The 18024-nt window shown below is 37.9% G+C and overlaps 2 protein-coding genes across 5 annotated transcripts; both read right to left on the bottom strand.

The window, feature by feature from the left end:
- Positions 1-69: 69 nt before the first annotated feature.
- adap2 (ArfGAP with dual PH domains 2) lies at positions 70-7308 on the bottom strand. 2 transcript variants are annotated; one of them, XM_079455548.1, is made up of 11 exons: positions 6878-7308; positions 5499-5629; positions 5306-5397; positions 4063-4145; positions 3750-3859; positions 3476-3625; positions 3284-3367; positions 2732-2794; positions 2396-2473; positions 2082-2310; positions 70-1983 (listed from the first exon to the last, which is right to left on the bottom strand). In XM_079455548.1, the coding sequence occupies exons 1-11, from the start codon at positions 6963-6965 to the stop codon at positions 1955-1957; spliced, it is 1137 nt and encodes a 378-aa protein (XP_079311674.1). In that variant the 5' UTR covers positions 6966-7308; the 3' UTR covers positions 70-1954. The 2 variants fall into 2 exon arrangements, with proteins under 2 accessions (XP_079311674.1, XP_079311675.1); XM_079455549.1 differs by having other exon boundaries at positions 1084-1983; positions 5499-5575; positions 6878-7106.
- Positions 7309-7771: 463 nt separating this feature from the next.
- On the bottom strand, positions 7772-17976 carry atad5a (ATPase family AAA domain containing 5a). Of its 3 annotated transcripts, none has more exons than XM_079455474.1 (24): positions 17797-17976; positions 17594-17678; positions 17292-17360; positions 15437-17187; positions 15280-15358; positions 15021-15176; positions 14815-14920; positions 14598-14676; positions 14296-14489; positions 14060-14208; positions 13793-13958; positions 13344-13667; positions 13108-13204; positions 12952-13028; positions 12743-12873; positions 12477-12648; positions 12071-12247; positions 11716-11943; positions 11570-11634; positions 11323-11497; positions 10861-10994; positions 9534-10393; positions 8955-9113; positions 7772-8096 (listed from the first exon to the last, which is right to left on the bottom strand). In XM_079455474.1, exons 3-24 carry the CDS (start codon positions 17340-17342, stop codon positions 8018-8020), a joined length of 5409 nt encoding a protein of 1802 aa, XP_079311600.1. In that variant the 5' UTR covers positions 17343-17360; positions 17594-17678; positions 17797-17976; the 3' UTR covers positions 7772-8017. The 3 variants fall into 3 exon arrangements, with proteins under 3 accessions (XP_079311600.1, XP_079311598.1, XP_079311599.1); XM_079455472.1 differs by having other exon boundaries at positions 7811-8096; positions 14779-14920; XM_079455473.1 differs by having other exon boundaries at positions 7811-8096; positions 14308-14489; positions 14779-14920; positions 17594-17943.
- Between the last annotated feature and the right edge of the window lie 48 nt (positions 17977-18024).

Raw genomic sequence — 18024 nt, 5'->3', positions numbered from 1 at the left:
CCCCGAATTCCAGAAATGTTGAGACGTTTTTTAAATTTGAATCAAATGAAAACTAAAAGACTTTCAAATCACATGAGCCTATATTTTATTCACAATAGAACATAACACATTTTTAAACTGAGAAATAAAAAAATGTTATACACAAAATGAGCATGAGCATTTCAACATTTGTGCCTGCTACAGGTCTCAAGAAAGTTGGGACGGGGCATGTTTATCATTGTGTAGCATCTTCTCTTCTTTTCAAAACATTTTGAAGACGTCTGGGCATCGAGTTTATGAATTTGGATTTGGTCCCATTCTTGCCTGATATAGGTTTCCAGCTGCTGAAGAGTTTGTGGTCGTCTTTGACGTGTTTCATTTAATGATTCACCAAATCTTCTCTTTAGCTGAAAGATCTGGACTGCAGGCAGAATCTGGTTTTGCGTTGTCCTGCTGAAATACACAAGGACCTTAAAAAATATAAGGCCCCCTCTGTGTAGTGCATTGCTTTGTGTCCCCCAAATAAAGATTTATAATCTTAAACTTAGAATTTTGATAAAACCACAAACATATTCATTTATATAATGCTGGAACATACATTATTTGTTTGCTGGTCTTATTTTTAATGTTTTATATTTACTTATATTTACGTTTCTATAATTCATAAAATGCCACAAAATCTGTGGTCCCCTGAAGACATCTTGGGGCCCCCAGTCTGAGAACCACAGCTGTAGATGATGAGATTTGCAAAGCTGTCTCAAAAGACGTTAAGGAACGTTGTTTTTAAAATATTCCACAAACTCTGCCTCCAAGACTTTTAAAATAATGTTACAAACGAGTTGTTAGATGTTTTCCCATCTGAATCTTTTCAAACTGTCTGGCTTTTTCAGCCCTTTACTGCTCCCGTCTCAACATTTTTGATACTTGTAGCAGGCATTAAATTTGAAATGAACTAATTTTGTGCATAACATTGGAAAATGTCTCAGTTTAAACATTTGTTCTCTTTAAGTTCTATTGTGAATAAAATATTGTTTCGTGTGATCTGAAAGTCTTTTCGTTTTCAATTTATTCAAATTTAAAAAACGGCCCAATATTTCTGTAAATCGGGTTGTAACTTGTTTATATACTTTATGTAATTTGAAATTTACAATACAAATATTTTAATCCAGGACAAACCATCTTTTCTTGAATGGCTCTCGTTGCTGTTCAACATATTAAAACACACAAAGAGTCTGTGTCATTTATATTTCTTATCTATTTTGAAGTTTAAAATATTAACAAATAATAAAACATAAAAAATATTTCCACATATATAAACAGAATCTGTACCTTATTAAAACAGAACGCATTATGTATAGATTATTAGTATACAGTTAAATATTTATATGTTATATGAATGAACCATTTATTATGTTCATTTAATAAATCATTAAAATATTTACCTTTTTAATTTAAATAGTCAATCTTTATTGAGCAAAATGACTATAAATTAGACAAAAAAACAGCCAAACTTAGACACATGTGAGTTATAAACCCATGTGTTCATAAGTATAATTTCCAAAACTCTTACACGTTCTTCCTTTCTCCTTTACCAGGAAATGCACAACAATCCTTGTTTATGAACTTTCATTCTGTGTATCGATAAGACACAGTACAGTTCAATCTCAGCGAGTCTTTATCAGTCTTTATCACTCTCTCACAGGTTTAGATGTCATGGGCCCAAGATGTCATAGCTTCTTTCAGGTTCCCTCATTGTATCAAGAGCCAACATCCATCTTCGGACAGAAGTGCACCTCATCAAGCAGAATCAACCACCTGTTCGTCCTCAAATCCCACTGTTATCTTCTCTGATTATCTGTTGCTTTTGATTTGTTATCCAAAAAATAGCAGTCATATTCTGCCCAAGGTTCCCTTTGATTAAATGATGTCTGGGTCCATCCAAGATCAATCAATCGAGTCGCATTCATCTTCAAATTCATCTCCTTCTCCGGATATTGGCTTCAGCTGAAAAGTGGTGTTGTAAAAGAGTGTTAGTTTTTTATTCAACCAAGTTTTACAGTCTTCTGTTGTATTTGATTATTAGATCTGATGCAGAATCTTACTGGTGTAATCCTGTGGCAGCATGGATTTCGAAATGACTTTTTTCAAGGCCTCCACCCACTCCTTTTGTTCGCGCTCTTGCTCACACATAAAGACGAATTGTCGATCTGGCGTCTCCACAATTACCCCATATTTCCATTTGTTGCCTCTCGTCCCTTTAGGCACACACTCTCTCACTGAATACCCATGATGCTCTGAGCCAATGAAAACAACCCCAAGATCAACAGCATCCTTTGGAAAGGAAACAAACCGGTCAAAGATATATATAAACCCAAATGTATTACACAGTTTTAAGGCAGATCTTTTCAATTCATACCAGCTGTGTTTTAAAATAGAGTAGCTTTCTGTCCAGGTAATCCAAGACAAACCATCTTTTCTTGAATGGCTCTCGTTGCTGTTTAACATATTAAAACACACAAAGAGTCAGTGTCATTTATATTTCTTATCTATTTTTAAGTGTAAAATAATACACATAAACAGAAGGAAATTTACAGAACTACACAGGGGTCTCAAAAATATAAATATGTAAATATGTTAGAATTGTAGTATTATTTTTTTATTAGAGCTAAACCAGTAAAGTAAAACATAAAAGAACAGTTTTAGACATAAATGTTTAAGAGAAATGTTGCAATTTGTATTAGAAAACTCATACCAGTGGGCCAGTTTTTTCCATGTAACCCTCTTTTAGATAGTTTCTGGTGATCCATGGTTTTAGCTTAAAACATCAAAACATTGTTAAAGGATCTTGCAGTTAACAAAAGAACAAAGAATTTAATACTCTGACACATTTTGTTTAAGTTGTATATTTGTATAAGTTTTAGTATTTTGAAGTAAAGGTCAGTGGTTGTACACCATGGACAGTACAGTGTAGTCCTAGAACTTTGAACAGAAAGCTGCACATACCTAACCACTAAAACAAATGTTTTCTAGGTTATAGAATTCAGAAAGTCACAAAACATGTTGTGGTGTATCCTTTATGTTTTAAAATGTGAGGGCAGAGAGGCCATAAGCTGTTTATGGTTTTAGGAAGTAAAAGCACTTGGAAAAGGGGAAACTTGTTGAACTTCCTTTTTATATGGCAATGTAGGCACGTTTACAACTGGAGAAGAAGCTTTTTCACAAGATAATCATATTCAACATTTGGATTGTAAGCATTGAGAGGGAGTTATATTAATGAAAAGACAGTAACACAAAATGTACTTGCATCTTCATCACTAGCTGTAGGAAAGGCCGTTTTCAGGTAGGTGTGGCGAATAGCTCTAATTGCATTAAACCAATTGACAATATCCTGAAATGAAAGAATTACAAAAACAAATAACTTTTAGAAAACTGTAACTGAAAAATTAAAAAGTGCCCAATGCTTAGACAACAACCATAATGGACTAAAGGTGTTCACCTGTCCATTTTTATGGTAAACAAAAAGATTTCGGGTATGATCATCCACACAGTAGGTGATTTGAAGGCCATGAGCATGTCCTATCTTCACAGGCTGGAATGTTGCATTGAGGTCCTTCACAGAGATGATGGCCTTTGGCCCTTTAGATTCCTGAAAAGCAGAGATACTAAATGACATTCTAGATACTGTTTAGCTGTGCACCTAAACATTTATTACATTATTTTATTAATTGTTGTATTATTTAAAGATGCTCCAGAAAAGATTTTCTCCTTACATCATCCTTGTAGTACTTCAGGGTAAAATCGTGCACAGAAAGAACAAACTTCCTCTCAAGAAACTGTCTGTTATCCTTCCCTTTCTTCCACAACATGCACTTATATACACCTACAATCAGGCAAAATTATGTTATGGAAAGATTCTTATTGTCATTACAATTTTTCAGAAGAACATTTACAAAGGCCATAAACAAAAGTTAGTTCTGATGGAGTTGATAGAGTTTGTAAGTGGGTTATTTCAGAATTACGCTAGCCGTGCAAAGGTCATGGGTTTGATTGCAGGGCATTTATCGAAAAATAAAACTGGACTACCTGCTGTGTAGGGTCTTTCTTTGTTTTGCTCTGCAAACTCCATTCTTTCGTATTTGGTCCGAATCCATTGTTCTTTTAGTACCCTACATGCACACAGAAAGCAATAAATATTGACTAAAAACAAGGTTCATCACACAGCAAATTCGGCAGAGTTCAAAATATGTGCTTGAGGATTCAGGCCTTTAATGTGCAAGCTTGGAAAATGGATGGAAGGTACATAGTAAAAAAGAAAGTTGACAAAACGTGTTTTCTCAACAAATGTTGTATGAAGTCCACACAACTCAAAATATTTTGTTAATAAATCAAGTTGTTAAAAGTTTACCTAATGAACAACAGAACCAAATATTTTTTGTTTTTGTTTTGACCGAGCATAAATAAGGAACAGATTGTTTATTTAAAAATAAATAAATATATTTGTCTTTTACTTGCACATGTCTTCAGCCTCAAACAGGACAAAACTTTGATTAAGTACCCGTGTGACAGTTTATGTTGTACACCTCAACATTAAACAAACTAACCTCAACCATCGTAACAATCAAAAACCACCATTCACTGATAAAACTCTAAACACAAAAGATAACTAACAGTAAAAATAATATTTAAGCATAAATTAAGCCAGCAAGAACTAAAATACTAATCTTTAAAAGAAAAACAAACAAGAAACACAGAATTGAACATGTTGCAATACATCTTGGGACCTTTCAAACTCTTGCAATATTGTTTGTTCAGAATACTCAGTTTTTTTAAGTTAGGCAAACTTTCTGACACATTCCAAAAATTTGAGAATCCAGTCAACAAAATAATCTTAAAGCTAATTTGGTTCAGTATACGCAAAACAATAATTTGACCACTTTAACAAAAAAATCTATATACAATACTTATTTATCTTTGTAGAGAGAACACTTTGCAAGTTGGATTTTTTACAGTGTACAACGGATAGGTTTAGCAAAACAGTCAACTGATGCACATGCCACACAATAGGACAATGCAGAGAATTAAAGGTCGATGCCTTCAATACCAGAAAGCCCTTTGGTTGAATCAGTAGTTCCTCTTACAGTGACCAACAATGGCACATAGCTATTTTCACTGCCAGTAAGATGTTTGCTGGATCAGCCCTTTTTTTCAAACTTCCCAAAACATAGATCTGCTCCATTATGTTACAAAAGTAGTATTATGTAAGTGTTTCTGTTGTGAAATCATTTGGTTTAAATGTTCAATGTGCAGAAGAGGCTGGACTACTTACTCGCAATCTCCTGTCCGGGGTTGATAATAAAAGACAGGGACAAATTTCTCATAGATGTTTTTGCCAGCACTGTTTCCATTGGCCTTCATGACCTTCTCATGAATTTACACAAGGAGCAAACAAAGAGAGATTAGGAATCATACCCATGAGTTAATCGTTCTAATTAATCATAAATCATTCAATATGCCCATACCTCCACAAGCTCATCATCCCAGAAGTCTAAGCGTATGGACTTGATACGACTCACACTAGGAAGATTGCGATGAGTACCTGAACAATTCAGACACACAAATATTCCCAGTGTATATGAAGCCCAGTCTGGATCTTAAAATGGTAACAGGGACAAAGAAATGTACAATTTACAAATGTAAACTCCATCTGAATCAGATTAGATTAGATTAGATTCAACTTTATTGTCATTACACATATACAAGTACAGTGTAACGAAATGTAGTTTAGGTCTAACCAGAAGTGCAGTTAGCAAGTGCAGGATATACAGTTAGAATAAATACAGAATACAATATGGGAGAATATAATACAGTGGGCATGGACTATAAAAATATTTTGCAGTAGGAATGTTCTATGAAAATTTGACAGTAGTTATATACTATGAACAATATATACAGATGGCTATATACTATGAACATTAATGTACAGGTGGATATGAACAGATAATAATTTAGACTAAAATAGTGCAAGTGACTTAGGTATGCATAAATTATTGACATTGGCTATTAAAGTTGCAGTGCAATAGGTGAGTTAATGCAGTTGTTGAAGTTACAGTGCAGTGGACGAGTTAATGCAGTTATTAAAGTTACGGTGGAGTATACGAGTTAATGGGTTGCAGTCCAGAAAATGAGTTAATGCAGTTTATAGGTTACAGAGCAGTAGATTAGTTAATACAGTTATTGAAGTTACAGTGCAATAGATGAGTAGATGCAGTTAATAGTGTTACCGTACAGTAGATTAGTTAATGCAGTAATGGAATTGGTCCATTAGTGCAAATGAGCATTCAGTTAAATATTCCTGGTGTGCAAGTGAGCAGTATAGATATATAATAACCCTATTTGAGTCTCATAATGAATTAATTGAAATGCAAATTTTACAGTAGGATCTTTTTACATCCCTGTTTACAGATATGCCATAAAATCAATATGTAATTGCTGAAACTTTATATCATGTTTTCTTTCTTATCACTGTACTTGTAGTAATAATCTGGTAGAAATGTTGTAGCATTAACTCTAAATGTATTAAAGGAATAACGAAAAACGAGTATTTTAAGTTACAAGTGTGGTCGAAAGTTCGTCTAAAAAAACTCCCATTGATGGCTGACTTGTTTTACAGTTACTACGACCTCATAACAAATAGCCAGGCTATGTCACAAGTTACATATAATTATATATGAAGTATGATTCTCCCATCAATGTTTAGTAAGATGACAGACTAAAGACCATGGTTTAGTGATCACACAATTCATAGAAGGAGGCTTTCACGTTGCACCATTTCGCAACTAAAGTAAAGAAAAGCGTATTTACAGCGGATGTTGCTGACAACAGAAGTGACTGCACTCACCTGGCGCTCCGCAATCCGCACAGTTGCTGTTCCCTGGAAGCTTTGCCAATTCTAGAAGCGTCTTTTTGTTCTTATCCCGATTTGCCATAAGCGAAATAGTTTTAGAAACATATATCTAGTACCGTTTCCCGTTTTTACACGTAGATCTACTACAGATAAAGTGGTCTCGTTGTATTTGAAGAACAGTCGTTCGTCTGTGTGGTGGTTCTGTCCCATAAGACTCGAAACTCAAATGCGCGTCAGCTCGAGCTCGACGAGTTGCAGAGGATGAAACGACACGATCTTCCGCAAGAATTAAATTATAAACAATTAGTGTTTACTTCCTGGATAAAACAACAAGATCAATACATATATGTTTGAGTACTGTATTAGAGCAAATTAAAGACCTGCTATCTTAAACGGGAGTAATTCAAGTTAGAAAAAGCATGAGTGGGCGTGAAAGGCACGGTGCAAGCTGTCATCTATATTTAAATATGAGGTTTTGCTACATTTCATGACGATATTAGCAACAGGTTAAAATACACTTCATAGAAATAAGTGACAAAGACTTTCCCAGTGAGCTAAGATTGGTTGCACCTTTTTTCAGGAAATATACATTTACTATAAATACCTAATTAGGGCTAACACCTACAGGGCAAGTGCTACCATATATTTGCAACAAGTGTTAAACTTCATTGTTCACACTGTTATCACGTACCAAAAATGCATGTTGTTTTGTTGAAAGGTGCTTTTGACCAAGTTATAAAAAGTTTATATGCAGTATACTATCCAGGACTTCACTTTGTAGGCGAAAAACTGGATTCCTGACTTGTAGTTTCATTTAAACCAATGATCAAAACCAAATGTAAGCTCCATGTCTTTTGAAGCACGTAAAGGCAACCACGTCCATATTTTCATAGGAACATTTAGCTTTTCAGCCTAGCAGACCAAAATGCTTGCGGGCATATAGCAAATTTATTACTTAAAACATTCAGAAAATTACAAAACGATGATCCTTATAATAAGCCACAGCAAATTTATAAAAAAAGTACAAATGTCCACAAGACAACATAAAACTGCACACTTCATCAGAGTATATATTACTGTACAAATGTATATTAACCAGCAGCCCTTAACTGGCCGCTTGAAGAGGTGTGTCATTTAAGGAAACTCTGAGGCCAGAAACTCCACGGTGCTTTTAGGAAGAGTGAAGTGAATACTATCCAAATAGTGCAAGAATCTGAAAGAGAGAAAACATGATGCATTTAATTTTAAGTAAAGAAGTACGTTTGTAAAAGGACTAAACCCTAATCAGTCATTTATGACCTCTTCTATATTTAAGCTTTGCAAACCCACATCCTGTCCCTTCAATGCATTGCATGTAGTGCAGTGCACTTTGACCATATTCCGCTTAAAACCACAAAGTGATATCTTTTTAGTGACTTTTTCAACTTAACCCCAAATGCGATTTCTAATCTGAAATGTGCCCATTGTGCAGAGGGCGTTTTCTCATCACTGTTTAAACCGTGTGGTATCTGAATAACTGGAAGTGATTTCACTTCTACAGGGGTTCTAACAAAGAGCAGAGTGTAGATATATATAGAGCAGGACCTCTGTTCGCAACATGGGTGTGGAGTCAACTATTTAAAAGCAGCTATCAATAGAATGCTGTTTAGGTCTGTGAAACCTGTCTAAGGTAAACAAATGTACATGTATTCCTACAAGTTGTTTATTTTAGACATGAAAATGTTTTGTGTGCGAGAAAACATGCATTTCATTTATTTATTCCAAATAAACTAAATAACAAAAACTGTCATTAAGGTTATCATGCATGATTTGTTTTTCGATTTCAAAACAGAATTCTTCTGGTTCAATCTGCCAGTACATATAGCGCAACGCAGGTCTGAATAACCTTGTTAGTGCCCCACCTAGTGGACATTTCAAGTCAGATTCCTCTCAGAAAACTAATTATGCCTTCATAATAAAGTAGTCGATGAAAATGTGTAGACGAAATACGGAGATACGAGGTTTCAGAAGGACAGCAGCCATCAGCCATATGCATTGCAGATGGTTTGTAAATGTGGTTACGAAATCTCACCTGCGTTTGGTCTTCCCCTGCTCCTTCAGTCTCTCTGACCTACAGATGGCACGTAGAGAGGGCATGTAGTCCAGGGAAACAGCTGTTCGGTTCCCCAGAACTCCAGCTGATCTGCTGGACAGCACTGACCGCATCTCCTCACTTCTCCTCTCCATCACTCTGACCAAACATGATAAACTCATCTTACTAATAATTTTAATGTTGGCATCATCATAATGTTATGAAGTCTATTCTGGTCATTTTAAACTTGTTTGACTTCGTTACGCAAAAGACAAAAGAGGTTAATTTGAAGAAAGCTGGTAACCGAACATCATTGGCACCCATTGACCACAAAACCAATGCAAGTGAATGGGGGCCAGTTTACAACATTCTTCAAAATGTATTTTTTTGTGTTCTGCGGATGGAAAAATAAGTCAAACAGGTTTAAAAAATACAAGACCGTGAGAAAATTACGAGAGAATTTTCATTTTTGGGTGAACAATCACTTTCAAAGACCCCAGGTTAAGTTTAAATAAGCCAATTGGTCTCTACGATGAACCAGGTCTCTAGGAAATAACTACAGGGAAGCTGAATTCTCACCTTGATTCACAGGGTGTGGTTTGAGCAAGGCTGAAACCTTGTCTGTGTGGAGCCACAGGAAGGCTGAGCTCTACCTCTGCCTCTCTTCTGATGTTCTCTTCCAATTGCTGTGCTTTATCCCATGCTTTAGAGACAGCAGCCCTGCACTGTCTAAAGCCCAAATGCCCGAGCACAGCGTGGAATTCCTCTCCACTCACCCCATTCCCCTGACTTTCACACTCTAACCGAACATCATCGGTCATCCCACTTTTGACCTCTGCACCGGTCCAGCAAAAGTCCTGTGGCCTGCAGGACCCCTCCGCCTGCAAGGGCTGGCAATGAAGCGACGAGTCCAGGAAGGACATATGGTCCATGTACTCTGCTAAGCTGCCTAAACACTGCAACACTGACTCGCTCTTCTTTCTCTCAGCTTCAGTTAACACAGCGCGCCTTTGTTTCCCTGGAACACCTTCAGACATGTGTAACAAAGACTGATCTGCTTGTTCCGTCTTATTCTTTTGAGCAGAAGCTCTGCTGGGTTTTGGCAGCGAGAGGAAGTCATCTGAATCCGAATCTGAATGGAAAACATCTTTACTGCCCACGCCAAGCTTCTTTCTCCCCTTCATTCTGGAGGACACTTTTAGAGGACTACAGTCGCCAGAGGGCACTTCCAGAACATCTGGTCTCACAGTCTGAGGTAAGTACTCAGGTTGAGGTTGTGTGTTTGGTGCTGGTTGTGATCTGATGGTGGATGGCAGTAAGGGATGGGTGGGCAGAGGTAGAAGACTCTCCATATTTGAATAAAGAAGATTAACCCCCCTTCTGTGGACCTCTGAGAGAAGATCCCAGCATTTAATGCTTTCAAGTACTGAAGACTCGTTCTGTAAAATAGGAATTGATTGATCAAGATACAATTCTTGAAATTAACATATTTCAATGTTAATAAATTTAAAGGGACAGTTCAACCAAAAATAAAGTTTGTAATCAAACAGTTCTTGGCCACCATTTACTATCATAGTTGGAAAAATGACAATGGTAGTCCAAAGTGCCCCAGAATGGTTTGCTATCTTCATTCTTCATATCTTCTTTTGTGTTCAGCAGAACAAAGAAACTTATAAAGCAATATGGTAGTTGATATGATGGCCTATCTGGGACAACTCGGGTCGAGGGTGAGTGAATGATGACAGAATATTAATTCTTGGGTGAACTGCTCCTTTAAGTGCCCTGGTATCTCAAACAACCTCAATAGATAAGATTTATGATAAAATGCTATACACGTTAACTTACATGTCTATGGAACCCTGGATTTGTTTATTAGAAAGTTTATAATAAAGACAAAAACACCAACCTTAAGCAACAATTCTTCAACATTTTCTGTTTTCAAATTCCGGATACCCAATAAACTTTCTGTGGAAGCACTGTGGCAGGGTGGTAAACCATCCCCACACAGATCCTCACTTTTCACAGACTGCCGAATGTCATCTATGGGGTGAAATGAGACACACTTTCTGTATATTTGTATTGTGTATTTACATAATTAGGATAATTTAAAAGGTGCTACATAGCACTAAAAGTGGTTCTTTGCTCGTTATCATAGGAGAACCACTTTTAGTTCCATGTAGCACCATATCTTGGTTCTTCAGAGGTTCTTTGGGGTGGCCGAGGTGCAATATAGCACTGTTTACGTATAAAGAATATGTTAAGCCCCTGTATGGTTCTACAGGGATTCTATAAAGCAGCAAAGAACCACTGTCAGAGCTTTAATGCACCTTTATTTTTAGAGTTCTCTTTAAGCATTTAAAGTGTTTACCTGAGGTAGGTAGGGGTTTTTGGTTTCCACCACCACTGCAGGCCCAGAACTGCAGGTGCAGGAGGCTTTGACGAATATCACACCTGTTCCAGTTCAGTAGAGAGGATACATCCCTAAAATCTGTTCTCATGTTTTCTGCCAGACACAGCAGCTGCAGGTAACTGGACACATCTGCCTGAAATAGCCCACAGATTAGACCACCACAAACAAAAGACACATATTCTTTGCTAAAGAGAAAATAAATTACCACTGAGGGAGATTTAAAATGGATCTCTTCAAAGTACCCATCAAATGTAGCACCGAAAGTCAGATCTGCAAGAAAAAGCGAAGGTCTCGTGATAACAGATTCATTTTTCACAAACTTATTCTGTCATTTATACCAACTATACTTACCGCTGGTTGTCAAAATGACTGGTCTCTTGGTCGTGGCATTGAAGGTTTTTATTGCAGCCAGGAACCCAGTATCATCATCGAAAATGATGTCCACCTCCTCAAATAAAATCAGGGATGTGGCGGCCCTCTTACCCTGGTCTTCAGCAGAGATCTTAGTGCTCGCCGGTGTTGCACAAGAACCATCTGTGCCTTTTTTGACGTTCTCCTTCTTTGGACATGTTTTTAACCCTTATAAAGTAAACATTGCAGGAACCTCAAAAAGATGAAGCCTTAAAACGTTTTCTTATTACCGGATAAATCTAAAGTACAGGCATGTTGACATCTGACTTGTATATAACTAAATTACAATTGTTACCAGTTTGCAATTTCTTGTCCTGGTGGTTTGCTTCTTTGCCGGCAGGTTTTGCACCTGCTTTGAAGAAACTGGCCAGAGATGTAGGAGCTAATCCTCCTCTCCTCAATGGATTACTTCGAGGAGACTGAGGAGGCTTCCTGGGGGATGATACAACCCTTCTGGGTGAGTTTACCTTTCCTGTGATTCAAAGAGCAATGAGGCAAAAAAATTAAAATCACACCACACATTTTCTACCAAATAAATAAAACATAATATATAAAACATAGAAGTGTTTGGTTAAATATGTAGATAAACAAAGATGTAGATCTTTTTATGCTTCTTTTTTAATTCTCTGGTTCCGATCAGGGTTGTATCTAAAATCTACAGAGGATAAGACGACCCTGTGTTAAAAAGGAGGAGCAATTACTTGGAGAGGCTCCAGGTTTGGTGTTGATGCTTGTGCTGTTATAATTGCTGAAGTAGGATGGTTTTTGGGAGTTGACACCCTGGATGTCCACTTGGTGGGACTGCGTGGCTTCCTTCAGCTGTGACAAGATCTGGCGCCCACTTCTTTGAGAAGAGGAGTTCACCTCGAAAACCTTGAGAGAGAGTGAACAGGCTGCTTGAGTAACATAACACTTTTTGGAAGATTGTAGTCTCAAATGTTGTAACGCTAGACTTGATGTATCAGACCTTGAAGCCCAGCTCTTGAGCACAGGCATAGACCGCAGCAGTCTTGCCCACACCAGTGGGTCCAGTGATAAGCAGTGTGTTACACAGAAGATCTTCCATTTCCTCCAATCCCTCACCCATGAGCCAGGACTCTGGATACACACACACAACTGAACGGTTAGAACTGCCTTATGCTCTACAAATGTGCTTCTACACATTTAACTTTTTACCGTTAGCATCTTGCTGCTTTTCCTGCTGCTTTCTCTTCTCCTCTCGGTCAGCTCTCAGTTTCCACTCTTTCAGCCAGCTGAAAGCAAAACATTAAATTAGCTAATTGGAATTTTGGATTAATGTCAATAACAGTGGTATTCATTTTAAGGCAAGACCTGTGTAGCTTCCGGACAGATTCCATATTTCCAATTACATCGCTGGAATGCTGTGGCTGATATTTCTCTGTCCAAAGCACATCCTCCTTTACTGTATCTACAAAACCAAACATGTATAAGACATTCCTTTAGAAAACAAACAAACTATCAAAGTGTAGATGAGTGTTTTAAGGATGCTAACAGTTCACACTTGACTGAAATGATGACTGTCTTTTCTCTTTAAACTAATTTGTCACCTTCTGTGCCAACAGCTCCTGAGACACTCTGGTTCATCACAGGTGATGTCACCTTTGCAGGCTCGGCTTCTTTATTCTGCTTCTGTCGCTGTAATCGACTTCTTCGACTTCTGCTAGAAGGCAGCGGTTCAGTAACATCCGGTGATGCGCGAGATGCAGAGCTGTCTGGCGAGTCAATGAAGATGACCTCTTCATCTGTGTGACTGGACTTTGTTTTTTTCCCCACTTTGCCTGTTCCCTCTCCTTCATCTACACGCTTCCGTTTCCTTCCTATGCTATCAGATGACTCGGAGGGACAGATGGGTTTAACCTGCCCTACAGGATCTACAAAGAATCACAATGCATTCAGTATACGTGCAGGCGCTCACTCATAAGACAAATCAATAAAATATGCAAGTGATATGCAATATTTTGTTAATATAATGGGCAACAATTAGTTCTTCACTCACCTGGGGCTGAGGCCTGGAGCTTGTAGTCTTCACATCTCTTAACAAACCGCATAAATAACCTTTGGTGTGGAAAAGGGGGATTGGAAAACTTTATCTCCTCCAAAAGTTGCTGTCTGACAGACTCGGGCATCTCTTTCCAACAACAAGAATCCTTAATGTGACACAGCTAAAAAAAACACATACTTAATCGTTTCAATATATTTAAACAAAAGTAAATACACAAAAGACAATTTTAACCTTAAAGAACAACATAAACAGGCTACCAACCTGATGGTCAAATGTTTTCTTAGCAGGAACTGTAGTATAACCCAAGGACCTCTCCACAGACATCAGTGGAATTGAGGGCAAATCATAAGACTCCTTCAAACACATCAGGACCGGATTTGTAGGCCACTGGAGGTTCCAGATAGAATATTCTGATAAGAAATATTTATTAATGTTAAAATATAGAGTAAAACAGTCTCAAACCCACACAAACACACAACTTAATAGAAGAATGAAACCTTGAATATTACTTGCAGCCCTCTGTTGGACATGAACCACTGTTTGAAATGAAGCACAGGCCTGACTATAAGCCTCTCGACTGGCTGTGGTCTTTGCAATCTGTTTTTTGAAAGACTCTGGAAGGCCACTCTTCAAAAACTCTCTCTTTGCTCTGAACTGTTCATCATCCTGTGAGTTCTCAGATGCCTCTTGACTGACAGGGTAAAGTTTGAAGACATTTATGCATTTATTTAAAGAAATGTATACTTCAGATATAATTGCGGACAAAAGGTTTGTCTGCTGTTATGTATTATTATAATACCTGCTGTCGTCAAAGATAGAGATGACAGCTGACAGTCTCTGAGCCTTTTTCTCAACAAACAGAGGGGCCGGTTTACCACCTAAAAAAGCAAAGACACATCTGGCATCTTTCTCCACACATCTTTAATGTACTGTTGACTTGATTATTTTCTTATTTAATTTTTAGCCAAAACCTCATTCACCTGTAGGTGTCTTGCAAGCTTTGCTCTGAGATTTACCTTTTCCCAAAACCTCATTTAAACTACGAAGCTTCTTCTGGCTTTTGCCACTTTCCTGTGTAGTGACTGGTGTGCTTTTACTTTCATCCAAAAATACAACGGAGTCCTGAGAATAAAACAAAAGTGAGCATCACTTTCATGAAAAGAAAGGGAAAACAGCTTTCTAGATTAACAGCAGTGTACACAAGACACATGGGATATCATACCTCATTCTCACAGTAATTTACACTGGACTCTTTGCTTCTTGTAGACCGTCGTATAGTTTCCTTCTCCTTAGTAGTGTACTTTTTGCTTTGCTGGATAGCTTTAGCTTTCTCCACCAGCTTCTTAGCTTGTTTTCTTTTCTTATATGCATTCAGGTCCTAGGAAACATTTTGAGCATGTCATTTTAACCCAGTTTTGTTTGTGGAATACAAAATAAAAAGGAACCAAAAATATATTTCCATCATAAAAAGTGTTACTTACCCGTGATGAGAGAGGGCTTGATATTTCAAAGTCTCCAGCTTTAGTGGCAGATGAGGGAAACACTCTGGTGATTATCATCCTGTAAGCAGATAAAAAGTGAATTACCGAAGACAATAAAACACAAAAGAAACATTTCAGGGAGACTGCTAAATTTTACCTGATGGGGCTTCCTTTCATATCTGGTGGGCACAGCATTTCCGCCCTATAAATCCCCTTTTTGCGCCTGTGAACCTTTGGAGTTGAGACTAGGGAGGGTGTATGAGTCACATCATCCTTCACTTTACTCGTTTGCCTTCCTTTCCAGGACGTTGAATTTGTATTGAGCTCAGCGGCACACTGCTTATGTGAAAGATCTCTGGTTGACCTCCTCAGCTCTCTGACAGTCTGTTTGTTGCTTTCATCATCAGCTGGGCTACTTTCCTTTTCATCCTCCATCTCTTTGATAAGTTCCCTGGGTTTATCAGTCTCAACTAGTGCCTCTTTATCAATCTTACCTGTTCTCTTTTTCCCTGCCTTCCCAACTCGATTCTTTTTTTCACCAGAAAAGTTTTTTTGTTCTTCATTCTGCTCTGAGCTGGTCACAGGTTTGTTCTCCAGAGATCTGTCGTCTTGCTCCTTTTCCATTGCCTCAGGAACTTTCTCTTGAGTCTGGTTCTGCTTGCTTTGGCCTTTGTTGAGTTTGCTATTTACCCCGTCAAGGCTAGGTTGTTTAAAAGCATTCATAAACTGTTTTCTCTCTGCCTCAGTGCTTTTCGGATTGGGGCAAGACTCCAGTACATCAAGTACCAAATCTTCTTCAAGAAGAACAACATTAGATTTCTTTTTGCGATCAGGCAATAAATTTTGTTTAACTTCGGGGTTAAGAATAGCCAACGTCTTTTCGTCCTCTTTTGCTTGACTTTTTCTGTTTCTACTAAAAATAGATGCCACTTTTAAATCTGTGGCAACCTTGACCAACTCATGTTCGGGGGAAATGGAATGCACCTCAGCCTGGACCGTGAGAATTCGAGGAGATACCTGTAGAGGAACAACTTCATCTTGTTGTTCCTCTGTAATCTTATCATTACAGAGGTTAATTAAAGCTGATGCCTCAGGAACAACGCAGTCAGAACTGGAAACAGCGTTTCCCTCATCCTGCTTTTGGCTCTCATTTAACACAAAGTCTTCAAATGATATTGTGACAGTGCTGGTACTCTGAGTGGATGTCTTATCTGCACATCCCTCAGATTTAGCATCGCATATAGGCTGATCAGAATCCTGAACACTACCTGCACAATGCGTTGCCTCTTCACAACCACTCTTTGCCTTTCGGTTTCTTTTCAAGCCAGATTTATTGTTCTTACCCTTCTCCTCCTTAAGAGCTTCAGGAGCAGGATTCCCACAATCTTTCTTCATGTTTTGGTTTAATAGTAACTTTTGTTCAGAGCTTTCTACTGAATCTTTTGTGGCGTTTGGATCAGTCTTTGCCGGAATTTTCCTTATACCTGATTCTTTATCGGAAGATACATCATGTCCAGTTTTATCCTGAAGGGCAGAAGCATCACAACCCTTGGTACTTTCCTTTATAGCAGAGTGTTTAAGGTCATCTATCAATATGACATCATCAGTGGCAGCCACTTTTTCATCCTCATCTTTGTTCTTCCTTATATCCTTGGTCCTTCTGGTTCGCTTCAGACCTTGCGATTGTAAAGGCTTGCCAGGAATTCCCTCTGAAGGTTGCAGGGAATTCTCTTTAGCTACCTGAGAGCAGCGATTTATTTCTTGAGCAGGTGAGGTCCGCTTAAAGTAGTCCATAATGTTGTTGGATCGTGGTGGCGAGAAGGGTTTTTCCACCGGCTTGGGCGCAAAGTAACTGGTAATAGTCTTGACAGGTGGTGCTTCTGCATCTTTCCTTAATTTCTTGCATGGCTGGAGGCAAAGATAAAAAAGTAAAGTGTCACAAATCATTCACATCCTTCAAATGACTTACATACAATGCATTGCTATACGAGCGAACTGACAATTACAAATACCTGACTCTCAAAATCCTCAATGACAGCTGCCATAGCAACAGCCCCAGCCATCGTTTTACCCCTAAAAACCTTGAGGCATAAGATATAAAAACAAGTTTAGTCTATTAATAAGCACAAAAATAGTCACGTAATTAATAGTTATGTTTTCATGTTTACGTTGGACCAGGTATGTTTGCACAATGTAAAACAGAGAAAAAGTAAGTTAGTAACTTAAAATTGAACTATTCATCCATAAAAAAAACAATACGTTTATCTGTCAATGTTGTTTTTATCGTCAAAGTAGAACTCATTGAAGCACTCACCTATTCTTGTTTTTCCTTCGGGGATGCGTAGCAACATAGTCCGCCAACTTCCAAAGTAAAAAGTGGACCGAGAATGAAAACCTATCTAAGAAGAACAATGACGTTTAGCAAATACTATCCAACAACACATCTCCCAAACATCGACACACATGCCAAAACAAGCATAGCGCGTTGTATGGGCAAACCACCAAACCCCGACTTACTTAAAAATTATATTTAGCTAATCAAAGATTCATTGGAAGAGTTTATTCAAAGTAATAATGTACGTTTCTGTTGAGCTGAATTGTTTTCTACAAATGGCGCCAAATCTCATCGGTCTTTCGCCGCGTCGGTTCAACCAATCACAGCTCGTGTCGTCATAGATGCTGAAGCAGGAAAAGCGTGTTTTCGGACAACATTAGATTTCAAAATAGTACCGTTTTTCTGGGATG

Source organism: Barbatula barbatula (assembly GCF_947034865.1).
Source record: "Barbatula barbatula genome assembly, chromosome: 5".
Taxonomy (NCBI): Eukaryota; Metazoa; Chordata; class Actinopteri; order Cypriniformes; family Nemacheilidae; genus Barbatula; species Barbatula barbatula.
Note: the sequence above shows the minus strand (reverse complement) of the source record. Positions and strands in the feature narration are given on the sequence as shown.